Source organism: Peromyscus eremicus, chromosome 17 (assembly GCF_949786415.1).
Source record: "Peromyscus eremicus chromosome 17, PerEre_H2_v1, whole genome shotgun sequence".
NCBI classification, from domain to species: Eukaryota; Metazoa; Chordata; class Mammalia; order Rodentia; family Cricetidae; genus Peromyscus; species Peromyscus eremicus.
This window is the reverse complement of record NC_081433.1, coordinates 31,522,712-31,548,643: the sequence shown is the minus strand read 5'-3', so window position 1 is coordinate 31,548,643 and position 25,932 is coordinate 31,522,712. Positions and strand designations below refer to the sequence as shown.

At 39.0% G+C, this 25,932-nt stretch overlaps 1 protein-coding gene across 3 annotated transcripts in view; it reads right to left on the bottom strand.

The window, feature by feature from the left end:
- Vps37a (VPS37A subunit of ESCRT-I) overlaps positions 1 to 25,853 on the bottom strand; it is a 39,915-nt gene extending 14,062 nt beyond the window's left edge. Inside the window, exons 1-5 of one of the 3 annotated variants that reach the window (XM_059245041.1) lie at positions 25,521 to 25,853; positions 10,230 to 10,304; positions 8,487 to 8,601; positions 7,659 to 7,759; positions 1,646 to 1,871 (exon numbers count right to left, since the gene is read on the bottom strand). In XM_059245041.1, the coding sequence (XP_059101024.1) occupies positions 1,646 to 1,871; positions 7,659 to 7,759; positions 8,487 to 8,601; positions 10,230 to 10,304; positions 25,521 to 25,645 (642 nt within the window). In that variant the 5' untranslated portion in view covers positions 25,646 to 25,853. Of the gene's footprint in view, positions 1 to 1,645; positions 1,872 to 7,658; positions 7,760 to 8,486; positions 8,602 to 10,229; positions 10,305 to 14,962; positions 15,122 to 25,520 lie in introns of those variants that run through there. The other 2 variants (XM_059245040.1, XM_059245042.1) reach the window with 2 other exon arrangements.
- Positions 25,854 to 25,932: the final 79 nt, after the last annotated feature.

Genomic DNA, 25,932 nt, shown 5'->3' with positions numbered 1-25,932 from the left:
GATGGGGAGGGGGTATGGGCCTTAGAAGAGCCTGCATTAGGCTGTGTGGAAGTGTATGATTATAAAACATATCTCTTGAGAGCATCTATAACAGGTATAGAGAATTACCTGTGGATTTCATAGATGTAAATGAATATACTTCTTTCAAGTAAAGACATCAAGCATAAATTAGTAAACTGCCAGCACTCTGAGTAGTTACATATTTAAGTTAAATAAGAGAGTAGGGTAGATAAAGAACACAGTACCAATTTGAGTATTTATGAGGTTTATGCATTAGAACACCCCAAATTTTTTTAGATATTAATTATAGTTTGTTGCCAGTTATGGTGGGGTATGCCTTTAATCCCAGCACTCAGGAGGCAGAGGCAGGCAGATCTCAGTGAGTTCAAGGCCAGCTTGGTCTACATAGTGAGTTCCAGGAAAGCCAGAGCTACCTAGTGAGACCCTATCTCAAAAAACCAAATAAATGATAGTTTGTTCATAATCTTTATTAAAACAATGATAAAAAATTTTGGAAAAACAAAATCTGTTCAGGTCTGTATTTTTAAAATTCTAAACTGTAAAATCAGTAATGTTGAACATAATGTATATGCATACACATATTTATATATATTTGTGTTTGTGTGTGTACATGTGAGTACAGGTTAGGTGTGTGTGTGAAGGCCAGAGATCAACATTGGGTGTCTTTCTCAATCAGTTCTCTACCCTTTTTTTTTGGCGCCAGGTTTGGGGAGGTCGTATGGGCAGGAACTCATTATGTGGCCAGTCTGGATGGCTAGCAAACCCAGGAAATCTTGTGTCTAACTCCCCAGTATTGGGATTACAGGCATGGAATACTATGCCTGGATTTTTATGGTATGTGATGGGGACCTGAACTCAGTTCCTTGTGACTGCACAGGCCTTTAATGCCTGAACCATTATTCCAGCCTCCAAATCTACAGAAATACTGTATGCACAAAATATTGGTCTCTTTTTCTATAATATTTTTACATGACAACAGGTACCAGTTTCAGTTATGAACATATAATTTTTAAGCCAATAAAATGCTGAAAAATTTCAGCATGCTCCAATAGGCCCTTTTTAATTTGACACCTGCCTCTCCTACATAATCACGTCCTATGCCTTGTCCAATATACCCTACATGACAGCTAGAGAGAGCTATTACAGGCAGCTTTACTTCCACGCCACCTGTCATATAGTGCAAGGCCTCTGTCAATGTAACCAATTACCTCGTACTTTATGTACCCTCTTGTTATCCTCAATATTTTAAAACCATCCTTTAGAAATCTGGCCTCAGGCATAAATGCATCCATCCATTTATCTGCCTCATTTCCCCTGAGCATCGACTATGTGCACAGTCTGAAGCACTGGGGTAAAGTCAAAACTGGAATAACAATATCTCCCTACTACTACTACTACTTGGTCTCGGGGGGCAATGAACTCAGCTGTCTCCCACATCCAGACTCTCTCTGTCTAGAAGCTCTATATTTGCAATTCTTTATTGGTTACCTTTTTGAGTTGTCTGAGATGACAAGTATGATTTAATGTTTGTTTCATGCCTATCTCAGTAGATGGACATACTAAATGACCGCTAACTGAATACCTACTTCACAGGTACAGAACACAGACTCCACAAGATACCAACCTGTGCTGAAGAGTCTGCCGTGGGAACAGGTAGCGGCAGACTGGAAAGGATGCCAAATGAAGGAGCCACTGGCTTGGCTGCGGTGTAACTTGTGGTTGAAGAAGAAACAGTGTCAGCTACAGACAAAGATGTGATACTCCTGTTAGCTTCTTGTGGAGGATATGGAGGAAGAAATGGAAAACCTTGAGAAGGGTAAGGAGGCATCCCACCTGGATTACTGTATAGGCTGAAGAAAGAAAGAGAAGATCATTAGGTAGGAAATTAGGAGTGAAATTATCCCTAAATCATCCTAAATACAAAGGCCATGCATTTCCACATTTGGAAATTGCTTTTGGCAAATGATTTTATAATTAAATTGTATAAATTATAAACTATAAGCACCTGAAAAATAAAGTATGGTTTCTATAAAAAGAAAGAATGCTATAGAAAGCAAACAATCCAATTGCTCTCTGTAAAAGTCATATATGTCATATAGAGTTTTCAGTTTTCCAATGGCATCGTTTAGTTTTGTTTCTTTATAGAGAGCATTTTATCCAGAGTATTTATGCAAGTGGATGTTGCTAAGTAGCTTTTGATGTTGGGCAAAATCTACCTTAAAGTTAAAGACTGTTTTTCTAGAGATTTTGAAAGAAAAATTATATACATGAGCTACTAAAATGTTTAAAACATTACAAGCAGATTCATATGTAAACACAAATGTATATTTTAAAGAGTAGCAAATCATTACTTAGTTGGGACTTAATCAGAAAGTAATTTAGCAATATTTATTTTAACAAGATGTTTTAAAATGAACCTCTTTCCTCCCATGAAAGTGAGAAGAAGCCAGCTTCAATGGCCCACACCTTTAATCCCAGTACCAGGGAGATAAAAGCAAGCAAATTTCTATGAGTTCAAGGCCATCCTGTCTGCCAAGAGTTGTAGCCCACAGGGCTACATAGGGAGACCTTATCTCAAAAAACAAACGAACAAAAAATTGTGGAGAAATCAAATTATAAAACAATCAGGAGTACTTCGGGAATAAATAAACACTGAAAATTCATCTAAATGCAAACATTTGAGTTAAAAATCAATCAATCAATCAGTCATTCTCATATAAAAGAAAAGAGACTTACAGGTATATTTTGAAGATAATGCTAAATAATAACTGCTAAACTATTTCACTTTATATTAGTATATTTTTGTAGAACTACTATAATTTCTTTTAATGATAGAAATTAGCCTGAGTTTGACATTTTATTAGAAGAAAACATCCATTATGGATTTTGAAGTATTCCCTAGTGACACTAAAAGCTTACATTTTCCACTGAAAACATGAAAAATATGCAAGAATAGAAAGAAAATAATCCAAGAAAGAAAAAATAAAGAGATATTACCTCTTCCACATAGCAAAATAAATTATAGGACCTTAATTAGTAATTAAAAAATTAAAGCATGCCATTGGTGAGTGGCTAGGAAGATTTTGAAATAAATATAAAATATATGAAAAAAGTTGTTATGGTTACAAGTAGAAACAGAGTAGTTGAAAAATAGTGTGGTAATGTTTGGCAAAAAGTAAGAGCCAAGTGTTCATAATAGAATAAAAACTAATGGATCAAGGATTATACATAGTTTTTAAAATCTTGAACTAAGAAATCTTTGGAATATTTCAACCTTAAAGTGGTAAAAGTATGAAGGAATTTCTGTAATTCCAAACTCAAAAGTTTTAAGAGAAAATAATGACAAATTTTACACTAGCAAAAACAAAACAAGCCAGGCGGTGGTGGGCTCACACCTTTAATCCCAGCATTTGGGAGGCAGAGGCAGGCAGATCTTTATCAGTTCAAGGCCAGCCTGGTCTACAAAGCAAGTTCCAGGACAGCTAGGACTGTTACACAGAGAAACCTTGTCTTGAAAAACCGAAACCAAAACAAAACACCAGGCCCACTATAACACACAAAAAAGTCAGTGGTAGAACATTTCCTAGCAAGGCCAAAGCTCTGGGCTCTATCCCCAGCACCTTCAACTAGCTAACTAACATAAATCAAGGTGAAAACAACTGAAAGTCATATCACATATAGGACAATTTCACTAATACATAAAGAATTTCCCACAACTTAACAAGTGGATGATAGAATGGTATATAACTTCCATAAAATTAAGCATCTTAAAAACAGCAAATGGTGCTCAATTTAACTGTTAGGTAACAACTAAAATTAAGTAACAATTTTTATGCTTACAAAATGGGCAAATATCTATTTTAACAATATCCCATACTGGAAACAGGCATGGATAAATGGCATTGTGTATGTAAGTAAAGACTGGTATAATAACTATGTTAAAGGACAGTTTTGCAGTATTTGTCAAAATACTACTTCTAGAATAAATGAAAATATTAAAATGCACAATAAGAAAACCAGACAACTCTAAGAGATGCCATATCAGACTTAGAAGGAATTTCATAGAGAAAGAAGAGTGAGCGAGGGTCACAGCTCAGTGGTAAAGTCAGGATAGCACACACAGACCTTGGTATCAATTCCCAGCATACACAGAAAAAAAGCACGGCTATTTTTGCTAGTGAGTTTTTTTTCCCCACCTGCTTCTGACCTATAGATGTTTAAAGATCTAACGGCCTCTTCACTTTTTAGACAACAGCAAACAAACCAAGGTCTGAAATATATCTATGAGGCTTCCAGTAAGGCTGCTGAGAGACAATGCTTTTAACGTGTTTAGAAGATGTTTTCCTTACTGGACAATTGCTAACGCACTGCCTGTGTCCGAGGTCCATTGTTAACACCCATCAAAGGGGTTTGAACTTTGTTTTTCTTGAGACTCAGGGAAAATAGAATGGGAGACAAGATTTGAAATCACAGTCTTGTCTCTGATACATTCAGCAGGTCTTTAACTCATCTCTGTCCTGCCACAGTGTCTTACAGCCAGCAGCAAAGCCAGGCAGCACCTTCACCACTGTCCAGAACCTCTACACAGACCACCTCATTCCCTAGGCAGTTTCTCCCTCCACATTATTGCAAGAACATTGTGAACTTTCCAAACCGACAAAGCTGTCCTTCGGATGACCATACAAAAGCCAGCAGGCTGCAGCCAACTGTCTCCTTCTGCTTTCCGTCCTTTCCTCTTTCACGAGAGCACTTCTGTTCTCACTCCTGCTTGTCTCACACTCTCTCCCATGCTTTAGAGTTTCTTTTCAGGGGTGGGGTAGGGGCTAGAATTTCATTTCCAGGTGCTCCCCCAAAAAAGTTCTACCTGCTGCAGATTGTAAAAATTATGGATTGAAATAATTGTATTAGCTAGGCTGGTGGTGTAGGCTTATAATCCTATCTACTCAGAGGCTAAGGCAGGGAAAACTACGAGTTCAAGACTAGCCTGAGTAACAGTGCAGCACTGTCTCAAGATTTAAAAACAGGAAGAAGCTAGGAATTCAGCCCTAGCCTGGCTAGCTTGGCTCTGAGCTTGATCCCTGGGGCCATACCTTCCCACAAAAAATTGGGTGAGTTACTTTGCTCATTGTTATGACAAAACTAACAGAAAAAGTTATAAGAAGACAGTGTCAGAGATTCAAGATGTATATTGGAAGATAAATTTTGAGACTTAAAAAATGACAAACAGCTTTAATATGCCCTCACATTAGACAATTAGTACATTTCAAATTTTTGGTTGTGCACTTTGTATTCTGTGTACTCTAGATTCTAATCTCATTAATCTAATCTCTAATATCTGATAGTGTGCATAAGTGTGAGAACTTATGCTGATATTCCTAGCATCCATTTAAAAGCTGGGCATGGAGACACATATCTGCAACCCCAATACTAAAGATGGGTAGGAGATGGAGACAAGAGGATCCCTGGAGCTCACTGGCCAGCCTGCTTAGCCAATTGATAAGCTCAAGGCTCAGGGAGCAACTTTGTTTCAAAAGAGTAAGATGAGCATTCAAGGAAGACATCCAATATCAACCTCTAGCCCCACATACACACGCGCATGTACAGATGCACAAACACACTAAAAAAGAAAATATATCTGGTGTCATTTTAATTTCTGATCTCTTAGAATTTCTAAATTTAATCTCTGTTACTATGAACCTTCATGGAAACGCATCTTGTTACTGGTCTTTTATAATGTGACAATTATTTTATGGGCTTTAATTTCATCTCACACTTTTCTCCTTCCTTCCTGTGACCCTCCTTTTATCTTTCCGATGGAATCTCGGGCCTCACATATCCAAAGCAAAAACTGTATTTGAGGTGAATCACTAGATCATGGTATGTATCTAACAGAACGAGCCAAAAGCAAAATCAATAACCAAATTTATTCTACTGTCATTCCACAAAGCAAAACCAAGGCTCTATCAAAACACTGAGCCCAGCTGGATTTCAGAATTCCTGTTTTCCCTCGTTATGAGTAGAGTAGTCTACAGTGATCTATTACCATTGCATGCTGGATATATGTGGGGCAACAATATTGTTATTTTAATCCATACTTCTTCGGTTAAGAGATGGTCTGAAGGAATACAGCTGAAAAACCTCCTCTATACCTGAACATGAGCGTGAGTCTATTTTATACTAAACTACGGAAGTTCTTGTGTGAGAGAAAGTGAATATACTTTTGCATATAGGATATAGGTGAATTCTTACGATCAGAGATGTGGCAGACTGTACTTTTTAAAATAGTCACTGCAAGATTTCCAGGGCACACTTCCCACAAACACATGCTTTTCTTAAATTCTGCCACACTAGTGAGAGATGAAGTCTGTTTCTTCTTCCTTTTCAGACTTAAAAGGCAGCGGAAATGATGCGCAACACCCACAGCCATAGCTAAACAGGCAGCACAGCTTCTGCTTGGCTGGTCTGACCTCTCTCCATGTGACATGCTGTAAGGAAACTCAGGCTGCCGTCAGTGATAAGAGCCGAGAGCCTCCGCTAGAGTCTTGGTGTTTGGCTAACAAAAATTGCCAGACAAGAGAATTAGGTGAGTTTCCATATTATTCAATCACATTTCTTAAAGCCGCACCAACGAATGAAAAAAGAACAAAATAGTTACCACTAGTACCTAACCCAACTATAGACTCATGAAGAGAAACATCTAAGCATGGTGGCACAGGCCTATAATTCTAGCTACCCAGGAGACCAAGACAGAGATCCTAACTTCAATGGTTATATTGCAAGTTCCAAGCAAATCTAGGTACCTGAGTGTGAGCCTGTCTTAAAATAAAACATTAAAATATGCTGGGGATGGCGCTCTGTGGCCCCTGCTTGACAAGTGCAAGGCCACAGGCTCAGGTCTCATATCCCTATGACACACACCCACACTTCACTATTTTAAGTACAAGTTCTAATATGATTTGTTGTTCATGCTAATGCTTTACTCAGGAAGTTATAGGAAGATAGTAAACCAAGATACTAGGAGACAACCTTAAAAAGAGACTTAGAAAAGTAAGAAGCAAATAATCCACTATATGAAAACAGCAAGGAAATGTCAAGAAGACAACAAAGGAAAGTTACCGAATGAGACCTGGGTGACAGAAATGGGGTGTAACTAACAAGGAAAGGAGTAGAGGAAAAACAACCAAACAACCAAACACAGAACTCAGAGATTACCTGCCCAGTATGACATGAACAAAAACGGGATAAAAAACACACTTGGGTCAGCAATGGCTACTACTTAAGAGTCATGTAACAAACACACCAAATAGACTTATGTAGAAATCATGATGTAATTTCACTGAGGAGAAGGGAAATTATGTGACAGTTAAAACCCTCATCTACCATAGTAAGAGGTCTATAGGTAATGGCCAAAATGACATTCAAGAATAGTACTGTATCTATTATCACAGAAGTGGGCAAATAAATAGCTACAAGAGAAATATGCAGCAGCCTCTGCAAACTTTGGCCTGATGGGCATGAAGGTGAGTACGTGGCAATCAGAAGGCTGTCTTTGATTTGAACATCAATTCCTTTAAACTATATTTTAATTATGATAAATGAAAATATGTGCTAAAGTTACATACTATAAATATACTTACTACGGAAATGCTGTTGAAGTAGGAGCTAAAACTGGAGGATTCTTCCAGAACTCATCCAAAAGACTTTGAATAATTTTTCCAAGATCTGAGTGCATGGTAAACTGAAAGTAACAGTAATACATAATGATACAAACCCTCTCAAAACAGGATGACAAAATTTCATGGGAGTAAATGTCATTTGAAATCTTAACCAATGTTTGCAGGCAAGAATAAATAGAAGAGGACTGGAGTGATGGCTCAGTGGGTAAGAGCATTTCATGTCTTCCAGAGGACCCAGGTTCAGTTCCTAGCACCTACATGTAGCTCACAACCTCTCTAACTCCAGTTCTGGGGGATGTGACACTCTGCTCTGACCTCTGTGGGTGCTGCACACATGTGGTGCACTTACATGTAGGCACAACACTAATACACATAAAATAAAAATAAAGAAAAAATAAACAGAAAACTGTGTCAACATACTAACAATCCATGATTTACAACACTTTCTTATAGAATCAATACTGTAAATATTTGGTAATTCAAAAATCAGGTTAAAAGTCTATTTAATCAATAATGGAGCTAAAATATTCTCATACTTCACACTTTACAATAATTTGATTGTTCAAAGGTAAATACTAAGGGTGTATTTAAGTTGCAACTTGTCACATTAATCAACTACATTGTATCCAAAACTTTCAAGTCATAGGCTTAAGTAAACAGTATTGTCCAAGGAAATGTTAAGATTACTAATTTCAAAATGAAAATTTCAGTACACTTATGATTTCTAGAATAATAAAAATGTAATAAATGTGTTAGATTATTCTGAAATAAACTATAGCATATACATACATTGTTTACTAATGGAGAGGTGACATATAGTCCTTGATTATCCATTAAGTGATGTCTTATTGGTGGATAAACACTAATCACTGGTTTTTCCTGAGGAAATTGTGGCGGAAGTAATCTAGTAAAGGAATAACACACACCAAAAAAACACAAACAAATGAAAAAAAAAGTACATCATGTGACCATAATCTTAAAACAAAGTTATTTAGAAGCAAATTAAACTTTCACATTGACTTATATGGATTAATTCTTAAGTAACAAGTGCTTTATCATAGATATTGAGCACACTGAAAATATATAAAAGGCTATGTTTTGGCACTAAGATAACACAGTAATTCAATACAATAGATTCTTTTTAATGTGGAATATGGGCTCCATGTATTACATAATAGTCTTTTTAGCATGTCAACTAACTGATTTCAAAGATAACATAACTTGCTGAATAAAAATCTCAGCTAAAAATTAAGACTGTACACTTGTATCCAGAAAATCATGCAAAAACCCCACCTGGCTATTTAGTGGATGGTAGCTCTGGCTCTGTGTGTGCGTGTACGTGTGCGAGTGTTTCTCCTGTGAAGTCCTGCCTAGAATGACCTCAGCATGCATACACTACTAAAGAGAAAGGGGATAAGAAGGTAAGTAACTGAGACTGAACTACCACACTTGTCATTGAGCCTTTGTGTATCTAATTCCTAAACGCTGTGCTAACACCTCTCCTTACACTCAAGGAAAATCATGTGGTTCCCACTAAGAATAAAAATCTCATAAATCAAAAAAGTAAAAAATTTAACTTTTTCTTTTTTTTTTTCTTTCGGCTTTCGAGACAGGGTTTCTCTGTGTAGCTTTGGAGCCTGTCCTGGATCTCGCTCTGTAGACCAGGCTGGCCTCCAACTCACAGAGATCCACCTGCCTCTGCCTCTGCCTCCCGAGTGCTGAAATTAAAGGTGTGTGCCACTACCACGCAGCAAAATTTAACCTTTTCTAAGTACTACAAAATTAAGATTAGTTTATAAAATATTTTAATAGAAGTTTATTAAATCCAGAACTCTGTTTTCTAAGTTTTAAAAACTCAGAAAATTTCCCTTTAAGCTTTTCTGCTCATATATTGGTTAAAGAAAGTACTTCTTGACAGCATTATCAAAAACTGGATTTTGTTGGACTCTTCTACCTATGTCTACCTGGACATTGGATAGGAAATAAAATGAATTCATTTATACAGCTAAAGGGTTTTTTGTTTGTTTGTTTGTTTGTTTTTATAGCTCAAGATTTTTAAATTAGTTTGTAGAGGAGGCAACAGCGGCCTTTGGAGCCAAACAATGAGTTTGTATCCCAGCCCTTTATTTATGAGTCTGTAATATATCCTAATTTGTAAGGCTACTACTATGTAGATTTATAAAGCTCATATTTGTCAAGTTAATGTGCTTTAGTGCTTGCCAAAGCTATATATCTATCCTTAGATTTGTTCAGAACTAGTATTTAATGAGGCCTCCTATGTCCATGTGCTAAACAATGAGCCATAAAGATTTTATTTCACTGAACTGAGCACTATTTTATGGTACAGTTACTTTAAATAAGTTCATTTAAAGAGAGTATGTCTGATAGTAACTAAGATTCAAAACAGAAGTTAGTTCCTTACATGAAATATAGATTACAATTCTATTCACACATTAGTACTGTCAGGCTATTAAGACATAAAGCAAAAATTAAAACCTAATACACAAAAAAATAGAAAAGAATTCTACTTACATATTAATGTTAATTGTCAGGTTGTTTACTGTGAATGGCAATCTGTATTCTACATCTTTTTGTATTTCAGCTATACTGTAAGAGAAAATTTAGAAAAGACATAAAAAGAGATCAATGCTATAAAACTTCTAATATCAAAACCAAAAGTTAAATGCTATAACCTACTAAATGTTTTAATTTTAATCACAGCATTTGGATAGCTGAAATAACTTGTATCTAGAGAGGAAATTACCATAGTTGGAAAGCCTTATCAAATATGTAGGCAATAATATTCTAAAATATCCAAAGGGTAAGGGAAGGATGCTGAGGAAAACATACAAGAAAAACTCAGATTAATCTTAGATTGATTTAATATAATTCTATCCAATTTATCATTAGTAGAAGCAACTGCAAGCCTTCTGGGTAATATAGGTCAACACGAATCTGATTTCTGGTAACTGTGCCACTACCCAGCTTTGCAGACAGCTGGGGATGTCTGGGTCTTAAGAGCTTAAACCAACAAGTCCCGATGAGTGTCTCTTGGGGTGGCAAGGTAACGAATGGCTCCTGGCTGCTTTCCACCCTTCCTCTTCTTCCCCAAAGGAGCCTGTTTGTATTCTGGTAGCCACTCTGCAGCCTTACTCTTTCTTGTAAGTAGCTGTTGATAAAGACTTTATGTCCCAGCTAATAAAAATATAGTTAGTAGGGGGGTGGATTTCCAGGGAAGCAGCTTACAGTGGAATTGCCTTTCTTGTCTTCTTCCTACTTCCTGCCTGGATACCAGGCTTGCACAGGAACAGTCACTTTGAGGCTCCCTATGAATGGGTGGCAAGGCACTACACAGCAATGAAACAACTAGCTGGGGTCCTGGATAAGCATGAAATTGCCAGACTCTCGGTTTTTGTTTGCTTGTTTGTTTTGTTTTCTTTGAGACAAGTCTTACTGTATGTAGCCTTGACTGACCTGGAACTCCCAATGTAGCCCAGGCTGGTCTTATCACAGAAGTCCATCTGCCTCTGCCTACCAAGTACTGGGATTAAGGACAAGTGTCACCATGCCTGGCTTAAGTTTCTTTTATGTGACAGCAAAATAAGCTTTTATCTTGTTTGAGCTACTACTTTGAGAGTCTTGATTAACGCTATCAGAATTCCCAATATAAAGCCCTTATCACTGGACATCCTACAAGCAGTTTATCATATTGACTGTAGTCATATTTACAACTAAAACATAAGAAATATGGAACTTTTGGGAGTTACTTGAATTGTTAACATTCATAATTGTTCTAAGGGGGAACACACAAAGTAGTACTCACTAGTTGATTCAGCAGAGGACATTTAGTTATGAGTCTTTGAAAGGCCAAGCAAATGCATAATGACTTACTTCCTGTTCTTTTAGTTATTTCAAACAAACAGTTTCAACAAAGCTTATTTATTTTCTTCATTTTTGGACTGCTTTATTTTCTGGCCTTTAATAAAAACCTAGCCTCTCAAATATGTAAGTCTTATGTACTTTAAAGGTTCCTAAGTGTTGGTGTCTCAGATACTTTGCTATTACTGTGAAGCACCAGCAGGGCCAAGTCAATTTACAAAAAGCACTTGAATGGGGTCTTGTTCATAGTTTCAGTGGTCTAGCCCTTGGCCATCATGGTGGGGAGTACGGCAGCAGTCAGGCATTAGCCTTAGCTGAGAGAGAGCTTACATCCGACTCATAGGCAGGAGGCAGAGAGAGAGACTGAGCTTGGCATGGGCCTTTGAAACCTCAAAGCTCTCCTCCAGTGACACACTTCCTACAAGGCCACACCTCCTAACTCTTCCAAAACAGTTCCACCAACTGGTCAAGCATGCGAATATATGAGCCTATGGGAGCCATTCTCATTCAAACCACCACTGTTGGGATGGAGCTATGGAGAATCCTACACGTAAATAAGCTTTTCCTTCTAATATCCTATGGAATGAGGCTGTCACTGACAAGAAATAGCTAAGAAATTTTCTCCTTTTGACTTTTCTCTTGCAGTAGCATGTGTAGCACCTTCCAGCAGTATAAAAGCTAGCCATAAGGGATGAAGCTTCCAGGTCAGAATCAGCTTGAGTTTTCCTTGTTCTATGACTCAAGTATATAGTGACTTCAGCAACAAGGACTGGGAGCCAGGGTGACGCAATGCTTTTCCTGATGCCCTGATAGATGGAGAAGGAATGTATGTCCTTGTCTAAAACTAGTAATATGCTTGGCCAGGGCCTTGGGGGAGCAGCAACTCCTCCCCCAAGGGGGCTATGGTCATCAGTCCCAGGGCTACTGTGTGCTCAGTCTGTGACACGCTTGAGATGTCCTGAGTTTCTTCTGAACAACACTGCTGGATTAGCTTCCTGTTGACCTCATCCCACTGTATGATAGCTTTCTGCTTACTCTGTCCCATTCTTCCCCCTGCAGACTGTCTGTAAGATGCTATACTTCTTAATAAACTTGCTTAGCATAAGGCATCAGCTTATACAAGACCTCCTGACCCCAACTTTCCTGTCTTCTTTATTTTTTCATCCCAGGTCCACCCTTCAAGGACCTACCACTGAAGAACAGCCTGCTGGTCCAGGCTGATGGGGTCTTACCATTAAATTATGGTTGGAGGAGAAAAGCAATCATCAACCTCACCCACCTGGGAACCCTGTATGCTAAAATGACTGGCTGTCAAGGCTTGTGTCCTGGTGCACTAGTGGCACAAACACAATGGAAGAACTCACCACTTTCTGATGGTATTTACAGCCCTCTGCACAACATGATACCCACACCCAGCACCATGACAGGGCCAAGAATCTGCAGCCAAGCAGGTCACAGGTCTAGGGAGAACAGCTAAATAACACAGAAGGAAGCTGACTCCTAGTGACTTAGTGTTCTTTGCATAGATTAACGCATCTCTCAAACTTCATCAGAAAAGCTTTTATTTGCAATACAACAGACCAAGGTACAGAGAATAAGAGACTAAGGAATGCTCAGCCCTAAGTGGGACGTCTATATCAAATCCTCTCCTTCCAAGGCTCAGGGATCATTGTGAAAGAGGAGTGAAAAAGACGGTAAGAGCCAGAGGTGGTTGATAAATAAATACACGGAAGCAATACCCTCCAGACACGAAAAGGTAGCTATACATATGAACTCACAGTAATTGTGGCAACATGCACAAAGCACATCAAAGGTTAAGTCAGACCAAATACTAGCATGAAGAGGGGAGGTGGACACCAAGTCCCACCCCTGGCTGAGGAACTACTGCCAATGATAGCTGCTGGAAGAGGGAGAGTTACTTTTCTTTAAGAGCATCGCCTCTTGGTCAACCCTGCTTTGGTGGAAGGCCACACATCCAAGAATATATAGCTAGCGCAAATTGGATTTGATGGGAAAATAAAATAAAAAAGGAGAGCACAAAGTTGAGTGGGTAGAGAAGGGGAATGGACCTGGATGTACGGAGGAAATAAACTGTATAGAACAAAACACACTGTATAGAACTCTCAATATTAAAATAAGAAGAAAGAAGTAGCTAAGCTAGATTCAAACAGATAAACAGGATTTACATGATTTTTATGACAGCTTCTCTTTGGGAACTGGGTTTAGGCTGATACCCTCCTCTTCTATATGAATGCCACATAATTAAGTGGCATTAAAACAAAATCCAAACTTTCTTTATTCCTCTACATTACCAAGATGTCACTGCACAAGGAATGAATAGTGAAAGAATTTTCTATCAGTTCAAGTCAAGTAGAGCATCTTAGTGACTGAAAGCAAGGCTTATTAAAGACAGACTCCTGAAATCAAATCCCACATACACCATTTTACTTGCTGTGGTGCTGTGAGTAAGAATGGCCCCTACAGGCTCATATATCTGAATGCTTAGTTATCAAGACCAGAACTCTTTGAGAAGGACTAGGAAGTGTAGTATTATTTGAGCAGGTATGGCCTTGTTGGAGAAAGTGTGCCACTGTGGGTAGGATCCAAGGTTTCAAAAGTCCATGCTAGGCCCTGTTTTCTCACTTGGCCTAGCTTTCAGCTACTGCTCCAACACAATGCATGCTGCCATGATGATAACTGGACTAAACTCTGAAACTGTAAGCAAGCCTCTAATTAAACATTTTCTTTAGTAAGAGTTGCCTTGGTCATAGTGTCTCTTCACAGCAATAGAACAGTGACGAAAACACTTGGAATTAGATCAAATACAAGTTCCTGAACCTTTTTTTTCCTAATGAGAGATGGTTATATTAAAAGCATCCATCTGCCTTGTGATGTCGCATTAAGCAAGATCATATATGTAAAGGTTTCAGGAGATTACAAGGCAAATAACTGTTCAATGTGTTAAGTGTTATTTTTTTAAAAGCATTTAGAAAATTTACCTAAGTTGTACCTTCTCAGATTTGTGGTAATAAAATTTTAACTCACTAAGATTTTCAGTCACTGTCTGAGTTTTTATTTTAAAAAAATCATAGGAAACATATTAAAACACAAGCTGCCAAGGAAGGGAAGCAATCAATAGTCCTGCCCAGCTGTGACACTTATGAACCACAAAATAATGACTGGCATGGCAAAATATCCATAAGGGTGCAATCGTGGCATTCATATCTTGGCACTAAATTACAGCTGTCCAATTAGACCTAAGGCCTGCTCAACACAAGGGAAATTAGGCCTGGTACTGGAAACCTGGCAATCCCCTGGGGTTAGTGATGCCACGACCTCTACTTTACTAAACCAGGATCATTCCTAACGGCACAATAAGTACTTACCTTTATACCCACACATAAGTGTAGTTCTCACGCCTCATCAAAGAAGCATCTCTTTACACAAAGACTGTTAGAGAAATTTGACCATACTGGTCAAAATGCAGGGAACAAACGATCATTGGGTACCCTGCCCAAATGGAGACATCTACAACACTACTCCTGCACCTCAGGCTCAGGGGATGTCTCAGAAGTAGAAGCAGGGAGACTGTAAGAGCCAGAGAAGCAGAAAATCTGCTGTTAGCTTATGTCTCCAAGAAATGACAGAAAAGCTTCACTCATAAATCCATGACAAGAGGTTTAACAAGGACAACATGAGTAGACATGCATAGTAGAATATTATTTTAAGGTGTTACTTTTGTTTATGTTGCATTTGTTTAACTCTGTGAAGCTGTGTTACTATGTCTGTTTAAAACACCTGATGGTCTAATAAAGAATTGAATGGCCAATAGCAAGGCAGGAGAAAGGATAGGCGGGGCTGGCAGGCAGAGTGTCTATATAGAAGGAGAAAACTGGGAGGAGGGATCTAAGATCTAGGAGCCAGAGAAGGAGGAGGACTCTAGGGGCCAGCCACCTACACAGCAAGCCAGGGAGTAAGAAGAGTAAGATTTACAGAAGTAAGAGAACAGGAAAAGCCCAGAGGCAAAAGGAAGATGGGATAATTTAAAGTTAAGAGGAATCATTTCTCCCACTATTCAATCTAATCATTTATTAGAATTTTTGAAAAACTGCCTTCATAACAAGGTATGGACCATAACAGAAAGTGATACTTATGTTACTAATGAGAACCAAACATAACTTGTTAATCAAGACAAATAGTAATGAGTATTCTTAGATGCATTTTATAAAACAGCAGGTAGATCTCTAATTATTCTACTTAATTAAACAAGACCAAGCTGGCCTTGAACTCACAGAGATCTACCCTGCCTCTGCTTCCCAATTGCTGGGATTAAAGACATACCCCACCACTCTTGGCTCACATTTGCTATTCTAATAATTCTATTCTCAATGGAAAAATTCAGTTAAGAGACTGTATTAGCAACTTAGGACCTTATCACTAAGGCAATTACTACTATAACCTTTGAATAATTTATTGTGATAATCTAAATTCACATTAGTGGAAATGTTACTTTATTATTTTAATGGCTGCATAATATTCTAATATATGATAATTTATCCTATTGGCCATTTATATTTTTAATTTTAATATAAATCATGCTATAATAAGCATTATCTTTTTTGTTTGTTTGTTTGTTTTTCGAAACAGGGTTTCTCTGTGTAGCTTTGCGCCTTTCCTGGAACTCACTCTGTAGCCCAGGCTGGCCTTGAACTCACAGAGATCCGCCTGGCTCTGCCTCCCGAGTGCTGGGATTAAAGGCGTGCGCCACCACCGCCCAGCCACATTCTCATAACTACCTTCAGAATGACAGTCATACTAGGTATAATGTGCTGGGGATCAAACCCAGGGTCTTGCATTTATTAGACAGTGCCCTACTATTAAAGTTTTACTTCAGTGTTTCTAAATCTTTGAAGCTATATAAATCTAGAACAGTGGTTCTCAACCTTCCTAATGCCTCAACTCTTTAATACAGTTCCTTATGTTGCAGTGACCCCCAACCATAAATTATTTTCATTGCTACTTCCTAACTAATTTTGCTACTGTTATGAATCATAATGTAAATATCTGGTATGCATACTCTGTGAAAGGGTCGTTCAGTCCCCATTGTGACCCACAACTTGAGAACTGCTGATCTAGACTATAAAGAGAGATGGGAGAGATGGTTTAACAGTTAAGAGCACTTCTTCCTCCTGTAGAGGACCCAAGTTCAGTTCCCAGCACCCACATGGCAGCTCACAGCTATCTGTAACTCCAGATCCAGAAGAGCCAGTGCCTTCTTCTCACCTTGAGCACCATGCACACACACACGATGCACTTACATGCGTGCAGACAAAACGCTCATACACATAAATCTAAAAATTTCAAACTTCTACTAATCAGAATATAGAATTAATTAATTGGCCTCACATTTTTGGTAGTCTCCAAAATTTGAATCCAAAACTCATATTAGTTATGGTTAAAAGTTACCTTTAAAAAATAAACCAACTTTATTGTTTGGTTTCTGCTTATATATGTTAACAAAGATTTCCCCAAACACAGTAAAACTGAACTTGTGGTAATATATTATGTTCCCCCAACATATTGTGCACCCTAATAAAGTTTATCTGAGGAACAGAGGAAAAAGCCAGCCACTATATTAAACATGGAAGTCAGGCAATGGTAGCACATGCCTTTTATCCTAGCATTCGGGAGGCAGAGATCCATCCAGATCTCTGTGTATTCAGGTATGGTGACACTTGCCTTTAATCCCAGCACTAACCATAGATGTCTGGAGGTCTGTACAGACAGACAGGAAGTGATGTAGCAGGGTGGAGAGAGGAAATGGGATGGCAGAAGAGAAAAGCATATAGGCGTGGGTATACAGGATGTAGGTCTCTTTGGAGACTGAGACGTCTGTAAGGTGAGGTTGGCATGGCTTTTCCTATTCCTCTGATCTCTCAGGTTTTAACCCCAATATCTGGCTCCGGGTTTTTTATTAATAAGACCGTTTAGCAGTTCATCTACAGATACTACACACCTAGCAATTTTCAAGAAACTGGGAATACTGAGATGGCTATGTCTCTGAAGGAGCACACAGCTTCAAGATGAAAATGTCATGTATATTACCACAGTACTTGGTAATTCAGATCATCATTCATAGGTAAACCTGTCAAAGGACTCACACAATTTTCCTTTCTTAACTAAATCTCTAAAACACACCAAAAGATTTCTAAAAGGTAAATCAGTAACAGCACTGAAAATCAAATACTACCATAAGCAGACAAGAAAATCCGAGGGCGCCTGCAAGATAGAAGATGAAAGGCAGGCGGTGGTGTGCAACTGTGATCTAACACTGGGGACTCAGAAGCAGGAGCACCACCAGTCAAGGCCAGCCTGGTCTACATAGTGAGCCCCAGGCCAGATGGCTTCACAGTGAGACTCTTTTAAAGGATAAGAGATGAGATTCAGTTGAAAGGACAGAAACAGAAAGTACCTTGATCCTCATACATATGACCAATGCAAAGTGAAGAGCAGTGTAAGGGTCCTCCAAGCCCGAGAACCAGCCAATGCAAAACAGGACTGTGCAGGGAGAGGGAAGGTCCTTTCTCTTCTTCCGGCTTGTTCCGATGTAAACAACAGATAACTGCACTGAGAATTAACATGGTGAGATAGACTTCAAGAAACCGAAAATTTAAAATGGTAGCTCTGTGGGAAGTTACTGACTCTTGCCTTGCATAGAACTAGGTATTCTTTTCCTTTCATTACCACAGGCAAGTTATAGAACACAGATAAAGTAACCACAAACACAGAAAGAAGTCACAAAAGCAGAAATAAGAACATCAAAAAGCTTTCAAAAAATAAATAAAACTATTAGAAGGCAGGCACCCAACTCAACAAACAGAAAAAAAGAAAAAGAAAAACCCTCAAGAAAATAGCAAATAGGAGACTTCAAATTTGTATGATTAATATCTTCAGAAGAACAAATCAATAAGCACGTACATGAATCTGCATATATATGTAGTTGATATGAAAATGAAAAACCGAGAAACTGAAAATTTAAAATAAGTAGCTCAAATAAATGGTGTGTTCTATTTGGAAAATACTTCAGCCTAAATCAGTCTGTTGGAGAACACTGATGTAAAAAATTCTAATGTAAACTGCTTGCTTTTGTTTGTTTTCAAGAGCCGTGTGACATGTAGCACTTATTTCCTATCTTCTCAGCAGTGTTCTAAAGGACAGACAGGATAATGGCCAAGAATATGGGAAGAGCTGTAAAAACACAGAAGAAACTGGGAGGAGAACAGAGGGGAAAAAATCATCCAAAGTACATTTAAAAGTCAACTGAGACTTAGCAACTGGGAATAGGGAATCCGGAAACATACTCTTAAAAAAGCTTCAGATGTAAAATAAAACAGGGTACCTGCTACAGTTTGGGCCTAAAATGTTCTCCAGAGGCCTATGTGACAAAGGGATTTAAGTGAGGGATTTACATTCCTAGAAGCATGCCCCTTAAAGAGGACTATAGAGCCAGTCTCTTATTTTAACCTTGCTGTCCAGTGAAGAGTTGTGCAACATGTCGTGACATGTTGTGTCATGATGTGCTGCCTTCCTACAGGCCACACAACAGGACGAACTAGTCAGAGACAGAAACCTCTGACTGTCCTGGTGAAGAGCACTTGGACTTACTTTTTAAATGAGGTTAATTTCTTTAACAACTTGAGTTGTTAGAATCTATTCACAAAGTATTTTTTTTAATCATAACATGCTTTATTACACCATATGCTCTACAATAATAGCTTTTAATTCCTTCTTACAGACTATGCACTCAACGGATCAAACTTAATTATGGGATTGTTCAACACACATAATCTTAGTTTACTACTGCATAACTCAAAGACCATTTATGGAGCCAAAATACTGCATCTTGTAGAATTCTCTAGTTTCAACAGACCAAGGCATAGCAGATTCTTATAGGTGTGTGTGTGTGTGTCTGTGTGAGCACGCACGCGCGCATGTGTGTATTATATGTGTATGCGCAGGTGTGTAGGTAGAGGCCAGAGTAGGATTTGGGGCATCTTGCTCTAATACTCTCCCTTGAGACAGGCTTTCTTACTGACTGCTGGCCAGAAAACCCCAGTGAGTCTCCTGCCTCTTCCTCCTATGGTTATAGGCACACATGTGACAACACGTGCTTTTTTAGAAGTGGGTGCTAAAATCTGAACAAGAGTCCTCATGCTTATGCATCAAGGCTTCTGACCTACACTGCCTCATCGCCTCATCCATCCTATAGAACTTTTTACTGCAACAAGTTAATCTCAAATGCCTATAGTAGCTAGGTAATGCATGTGAATATACAGTTGTTTGTACAACAGAGGATGATGAACTAGAAAGTGGCCTCCCAGCACAGAGGACAGGTACTCTAGCTTGACACAAATGTGGCTATATAGAAATTACTGCCAGGTCCTTCCAAATATTCCTATTTTAAAAAGAAATGTTAGAGGAATCATGAAGGGGATGGGGTAGGCCTTATGTTTAATTATGCTATTGTAAAAAAATAAAGTCTATTAAAAGAAAATTGGATATTTAACATAAAACCCCAACTTTAAATACTGAATATGAACTCTTTAATAAAAATAACAGGAAGTTCAAAAGACAATATACACATCCCCTCATTACAAGTTTGTTAGGGTTCATGTTTGTGAGTCTTATGAACTGAGTAAAACCTACAGAAAGACTTGACCCAGACAGTTGAAGGGTAAAAGCCTTACACTATGAACAAAGAACACAGCTTACAGCTGTGAGTCCAGAACTACTCAAAAGCTTACTCTCAGGGAAGCTATGTGCGTAAAGGTTTGAATAATCAAAAAGAACTCTGTGATCCATGGAATGGCAGCAAAACGGAGTACCAAAGGATGTTTTAAAGACTATGCTATAGTTTTGCTACAGGTTTAGATCTTGAATGTTTGCCAAAGGTCCATCAGCTGAAAGCTTTGGATCATAGCTTGTGGTACTACTTGGGAGGTAAGAGAACCTTTAGGAGGAGGGCCTAACAGAAGGAAGCTGGGTAACCAAGCATGCACTTGAAGGAGGTATTTGGGCTCTGGTCTCTCATCTCTCTCTGCTGCACTACTACCATGATGTATTGCCTAGCCATAGGCTGAAAAGCTCAGCAAGAGTGCCAACCACTGCTTAAGCCTCTGAATTTGTGAAATCAAATCAGTCTTCCCTCTTTTTATGGTGTTTGGGTACACAGTATGTACATGTATATGAAAGTGAACCTCTGATATTGTTCCTCAGGATAGCAGTATACCTTGTTTTCTGAGACAGGGCCTCTCTCCAAAGAGCTTCCTGAAGAGGCTAAGCTGACTAGCCAGTGAAGCACAAGGATCCTCCTGACCTCACATCCCTAACACTGGGATTATATGTAGGAATCACTGTGCCCAGCCTTTTTATAGGGGTCCCAGGGATTGAACTCAAGTCCATTATCAACTGAGCTACCTCCTACACATCTTTTCTCTTTATAGGTCTGTTTATCTCAGGTGCTTTCTCAGTGATGAAAGGCTGACCTACACAGACACTATTATTTTTAAGAGCAAGAATAAAACATCAGTGGCCATTTACAGAATATTTACTGTGTGTTAAACAATACTGCAGATTCTGTAGCATCCCTGGACTTTACTAAACCCTTCTCAATAGGACACTTCACTTATGAGTTAGTTAACTCTCCTGGACAGACTTGTTTTCTACATGGACAGTCAGATGGAGGCCTGCCAAAGACAAGTGAGTTACAGGTGGGGTTGTGAAAGATGCATAAACAATAAGTTGGACAGAAGCATTGAGATCAGCAGTTATCAACCTCTGGGTCACGACCCTTTTGACAAACCTCTCTTTCCCAAAATACAATTCATCACAGTAGCAAAATTAGTTATGAAGTAGCAATGAAAATAATTTTACAGTTGGGGGTCACACAACATGAAGAACTGTATTAAAGAGTTGCGGCATTAGGAAGCTTGAGAACCACTGCTCTAGGTTAAGAAGCAATGGTTTTAGGCATACTGAGAGAGTACAAAAAGGAGTGTACTTTGTTATATGCCTACTATGAGCCAGTTAATGTTTCTATTATTCAAATATCAAAAAACCCATGAGAGAGAGCTAGGGATGTAACTCAGTGGTAGAGCACTTGCTTCCCATGCTCAAGGCTCTGGCTTCCATCTCCTAAATCTCTCCAGCACCTGCCCATCTCCCAGATTTCACATAATTCTTAGCTTTACAGGCAGAAAATGGGAATTGGAAGAACTGAAAGTTTTATCAAGAGATTGTGCAGCTAGCATGTGTTAGAACCAGAACTGGAATCCAGGACAGTTTCATTACAAAGCTTCTATTCCTTTGTGCTCCCCATACAGGTCTACAATGCTTATATTCACTGTTTTCTGTCTTTGAGAATGTCATTACACTGAGGAGCTGGAAATCAACTGACTTTTTTGGTTGAGCAGAGCAGAAAGAGATCAGGCAGTCAATTCTTTCAGTTGCATGGCCATAAGGCATATAAAGATGACAGGTCACCCAAGCTTGTATGGGAAGTTAAGGACCTATCTGTATCTCCTAACTTCTTAGCTCTAAGATTCTTTTGTAGGGAGTCTATTAGCTGTGCAACAATACAAAAGAAACACACAATTCTGATGTATGTCATCACAACCAACTTAAGACTCTTGTTGAATATGCAAATAAAACATCACTCCATTACTATATAATTATTATTAAAATGAATTCAGAAGCCTTTTACCTGGGAGATCCAGGTAAAGGTAATAAAGATGGCTTATTACTTGTATAACTTTGGATTTACATAGTTAATTGTAAATAATAATTACCACTCGAAACAGAGCTCTACGTTGTTTTAGAGATAAAGAAATTAATAAAGAGGTTAACTAACATTAGTTACTAAGAAAAGAGAGATCTGGTTAGAACAGTCACTGTTATCCATCTGTAGTATTTTCTAACTGGGGTGCAGCACAGAGAAATTCTATTAAACAGCCTCACTTCTGGAAACTAAGCATTAGCTGGGTTAGTGAGAATAATCACAAACACAAGTTACTGAAAAGCAGGGGAAAGTCACTTTATGAGTGAGGAACCATTCATCTTAACGCTTAAGACTTAAACACTAAGTAACACAGAGGAAAGGAGCCTCACTCCAGAGTTCATTAATTTAGCAGGCAGGAAAATGTCCTTCTATTGTACTACATTGTCAGCCGTCAATCATGACCCAAACGAGCACAATAATAACTAAAACACAAGAAGTGCTTTTCCCTCTCCTTTGTTTTTCTTCCCAGACAGCTCTTTATATTATTGAGAAAACCTGGACTTTCCCTCCAACTTCTATTTACCAAGATGGAAGTCAAGAGTCCTACTTCTGGCACGGTGATGTGCACCTTAAGCCTTAATCCAGCACTGTGGAAGCACAAGCAGATGGCTCCTGTGAGTTCAAAAAAAAAGGAAAAGAAGAGATGAAGAAGAGGAGGAGGAGGAGGAGGAGGAGGAGGAGGAGGAGGAGGAGGAGGAATCTTCCTCCTGACAAAGAGGTGAGGGTGTGAGTTGAGGCCATCATCACTGATTGACATCTCCTGGGTTGAAATCACCTCTACTAAGTCTGTGTCCTACGGATTATAAAACAGAACAAAAACAGGTGTTCTTTAAAGAATTCAGAGGACACAGACCTGGACAGGAAAGCAAGTGTCTTCTGAAGTAAACTTCTGAAGAATTTGTTTTCCTACAATATGAACTTCTAAGTTTTAGTGGTAGACTGAATAGTGTGATTACTGTTATTTAGAAGATTAGTTCTTGAGTCCAGTCTATATAACTTCCACTTTTCATTTTCATAACATTCACTGTGCTTTGGTTAAACACTCTGTCTTCTATGACAGTTCCACACTTGTTCCTGCCAGGCAACACTGATAACAGAAAATAGCCATAAAATTCACCTAACATTTTAGAGAAATTAAGAATTTGTTAAAGTGTTTACAAGATTCTTAAATTTTAGAATTATTCATATCTAATTTGCAAGTTTGAAATATTTCAATTAAATAAAAATCTCAAGAACTTAAAAGATGTATAGATAATGTCATATGTCCAAATTTTCTAGTTCAAAGATTAGTGCACAAAATAGTTTGTGCATGCATTTCAGGATACTGACTGATCCTCTTAAACCAATTCTAGAACTCCTTCAATGAACAATTACTGTTTTATTACTTCTATTTGGGACCAAAGTACAAACTTCAGATCACTTTCCTCATTTACTAGCCTTAGCAGTAAGAGTTCTAGTGTCTTAAAAGCTCCACCTCAACTTCCAACCACCAAAAATCACCAGCCTTATGTGTTCATAAAGAATAATAAAGAATAAAGGCTAACAAATGATTCCACCAGTATTTCTTCAATAGTAGCACTAACAGTCTACAATTTTCCAAGGTGGCATTCTATGGGGAAAACCTTTGTCGTGTTTCTTAAAAGGTAGTCAGCTTATTTTATAATACCTTGAAAGTGTAGCTCTTGAAGGTTAACAAAAACAAAACATTCAGAGAAAGACTGAAATGTCAGAAATTGACACTTGAGCGTCCTGAGTACCTTGAACTAAGGAAGACTTGAAGGCTTCCAGAGGCAGTCTCCTTCTGTTTTCTTACCTCTTATCCCATCTTTTCCTCTCAAAGTAGTCACAGAAACAAAATTTCCTTCTCCCCAAGGATGATAAAAGAAACCCTAACTGGAAAGGCCACTCCTTTCTTAGAAAATACTCTTCCTAGAGAGTTCTGTCCCTATAACAGGGTAGAAGGAAAGCTACACAGAGGGAAAGATAAGAACAGAAAGAAAGGCACCCTGTATGGTGGCACACACCTTTAATCCCAGCACTTGGGAAGCTAAGGCAGGCAGATCTCTGAGTTCAAGAACAGCCTGGTCTACAGAGGAAGTTTAAAATGACTGGAGATTATAATTTACTTGCTTGGGAAAAAAAAAACTGATGTGTAAACATAAAAATAATCCCTGATGGTGTGTTCAATAACTCAATGTTATTATCTCATGGATGTGTATCTATATATTATATAACGCATTAAAAATCATATTACATATTATAATGTGTATAATGTGACAAGGTTTTTGAAAGGTTAGAGTTTAACCACGTGGGCCTCTATACATAAAATAAGCTGTGGACCTGTTAATTGTAAAACTCATATATCAATCATAAGGTAATTCTGATATTTGAAAACCCTTAGCGGCCATGGACAAATATCTAACAGAAAAGGCTGCAGCAAACGATTTTACAGGAAAAAAAAAAAGTCGAAATAACCCGAATTCCTGTATTTCTAGTTTGACTACCATAAAATAGACAAACTCAAAAGACAACAACTAATCCAGGCAATGTATGTCAATTACTAAATGTGGAGCCCAAGTCAAGAAAATGAGAGGTGAACAAGACTCTTAACAGTTGCAAGACAGAGGTTATTAGAACAGGGTGAGTTTTAATTACAAACTCAAAAGGATTATCACCACCACGACAGAGTTAACTGATCAAAACAATGGTTTCCCTTTCCTTCGGGGTTGCAACAGTTTGATTTTTCACTTTGTGAAACTTGGGGATTATTATCCTTCCCAACTGTCTCTAGCCAAGTGTTAGCATGTCAACAATTCCAAAGCAATGCTACAATTCGGTGAATCAAAGGAAATATTAGCGTGAGAGCGAGGCATACTAAATACAGATCAAGAGAGATGACTGCGTTGTGTGTGTCAGTAGAGATGAGCAAGTCAGGAGACGAGCTGAGCCGTGGTGGGGCACGAAGGACACACTCGGAGGGAACCCCCAGGCAGGACTATCAACAGGAGGCAGCTGGCAGAGCGGCCTGCGGAGCCGCACGGGTGTTTGCAGGCAGCCCTCCCGCCCGCCCTACTTTTCCCCCCGCCGGGGTCCAAGCCACCAGTCACCTGGCATGGGAGTTCCGGAGCGACTCGATCAGCCGCTGCTTCTGCTGCTGGAGACTGGTGAGGCCGGCGGGGGACCCGGCGGCGGAGGATGACGCGCTCTTGGCCAAGGGAAAGAGCCAGCTCATCCTCCTCGGGTCCCGGCCCGAGGCCCTAGAAGGTTCGGGCCTGCTCCTCCTCGCTCAGCCTAGCCTTTCCCCGGCGACCGAGCACGGCCGGCCGGCACGCACGCACGCTGGGGGGCCGCGCCTTCTCCTTCCTACACGCCGCGCTCGCGCTGAGTCCCCTGGCTCCGGCGGGACGAGTTTCCAACTGCGAGCAGCCGGGAAAAAAAAAAAAAAAAAAAAAAAGGCCAACTCGCCTGAGTGGACGGGGCCCTCGGGTCCGCTCGCGTCCCCACGGCAGCCCGGTCAGT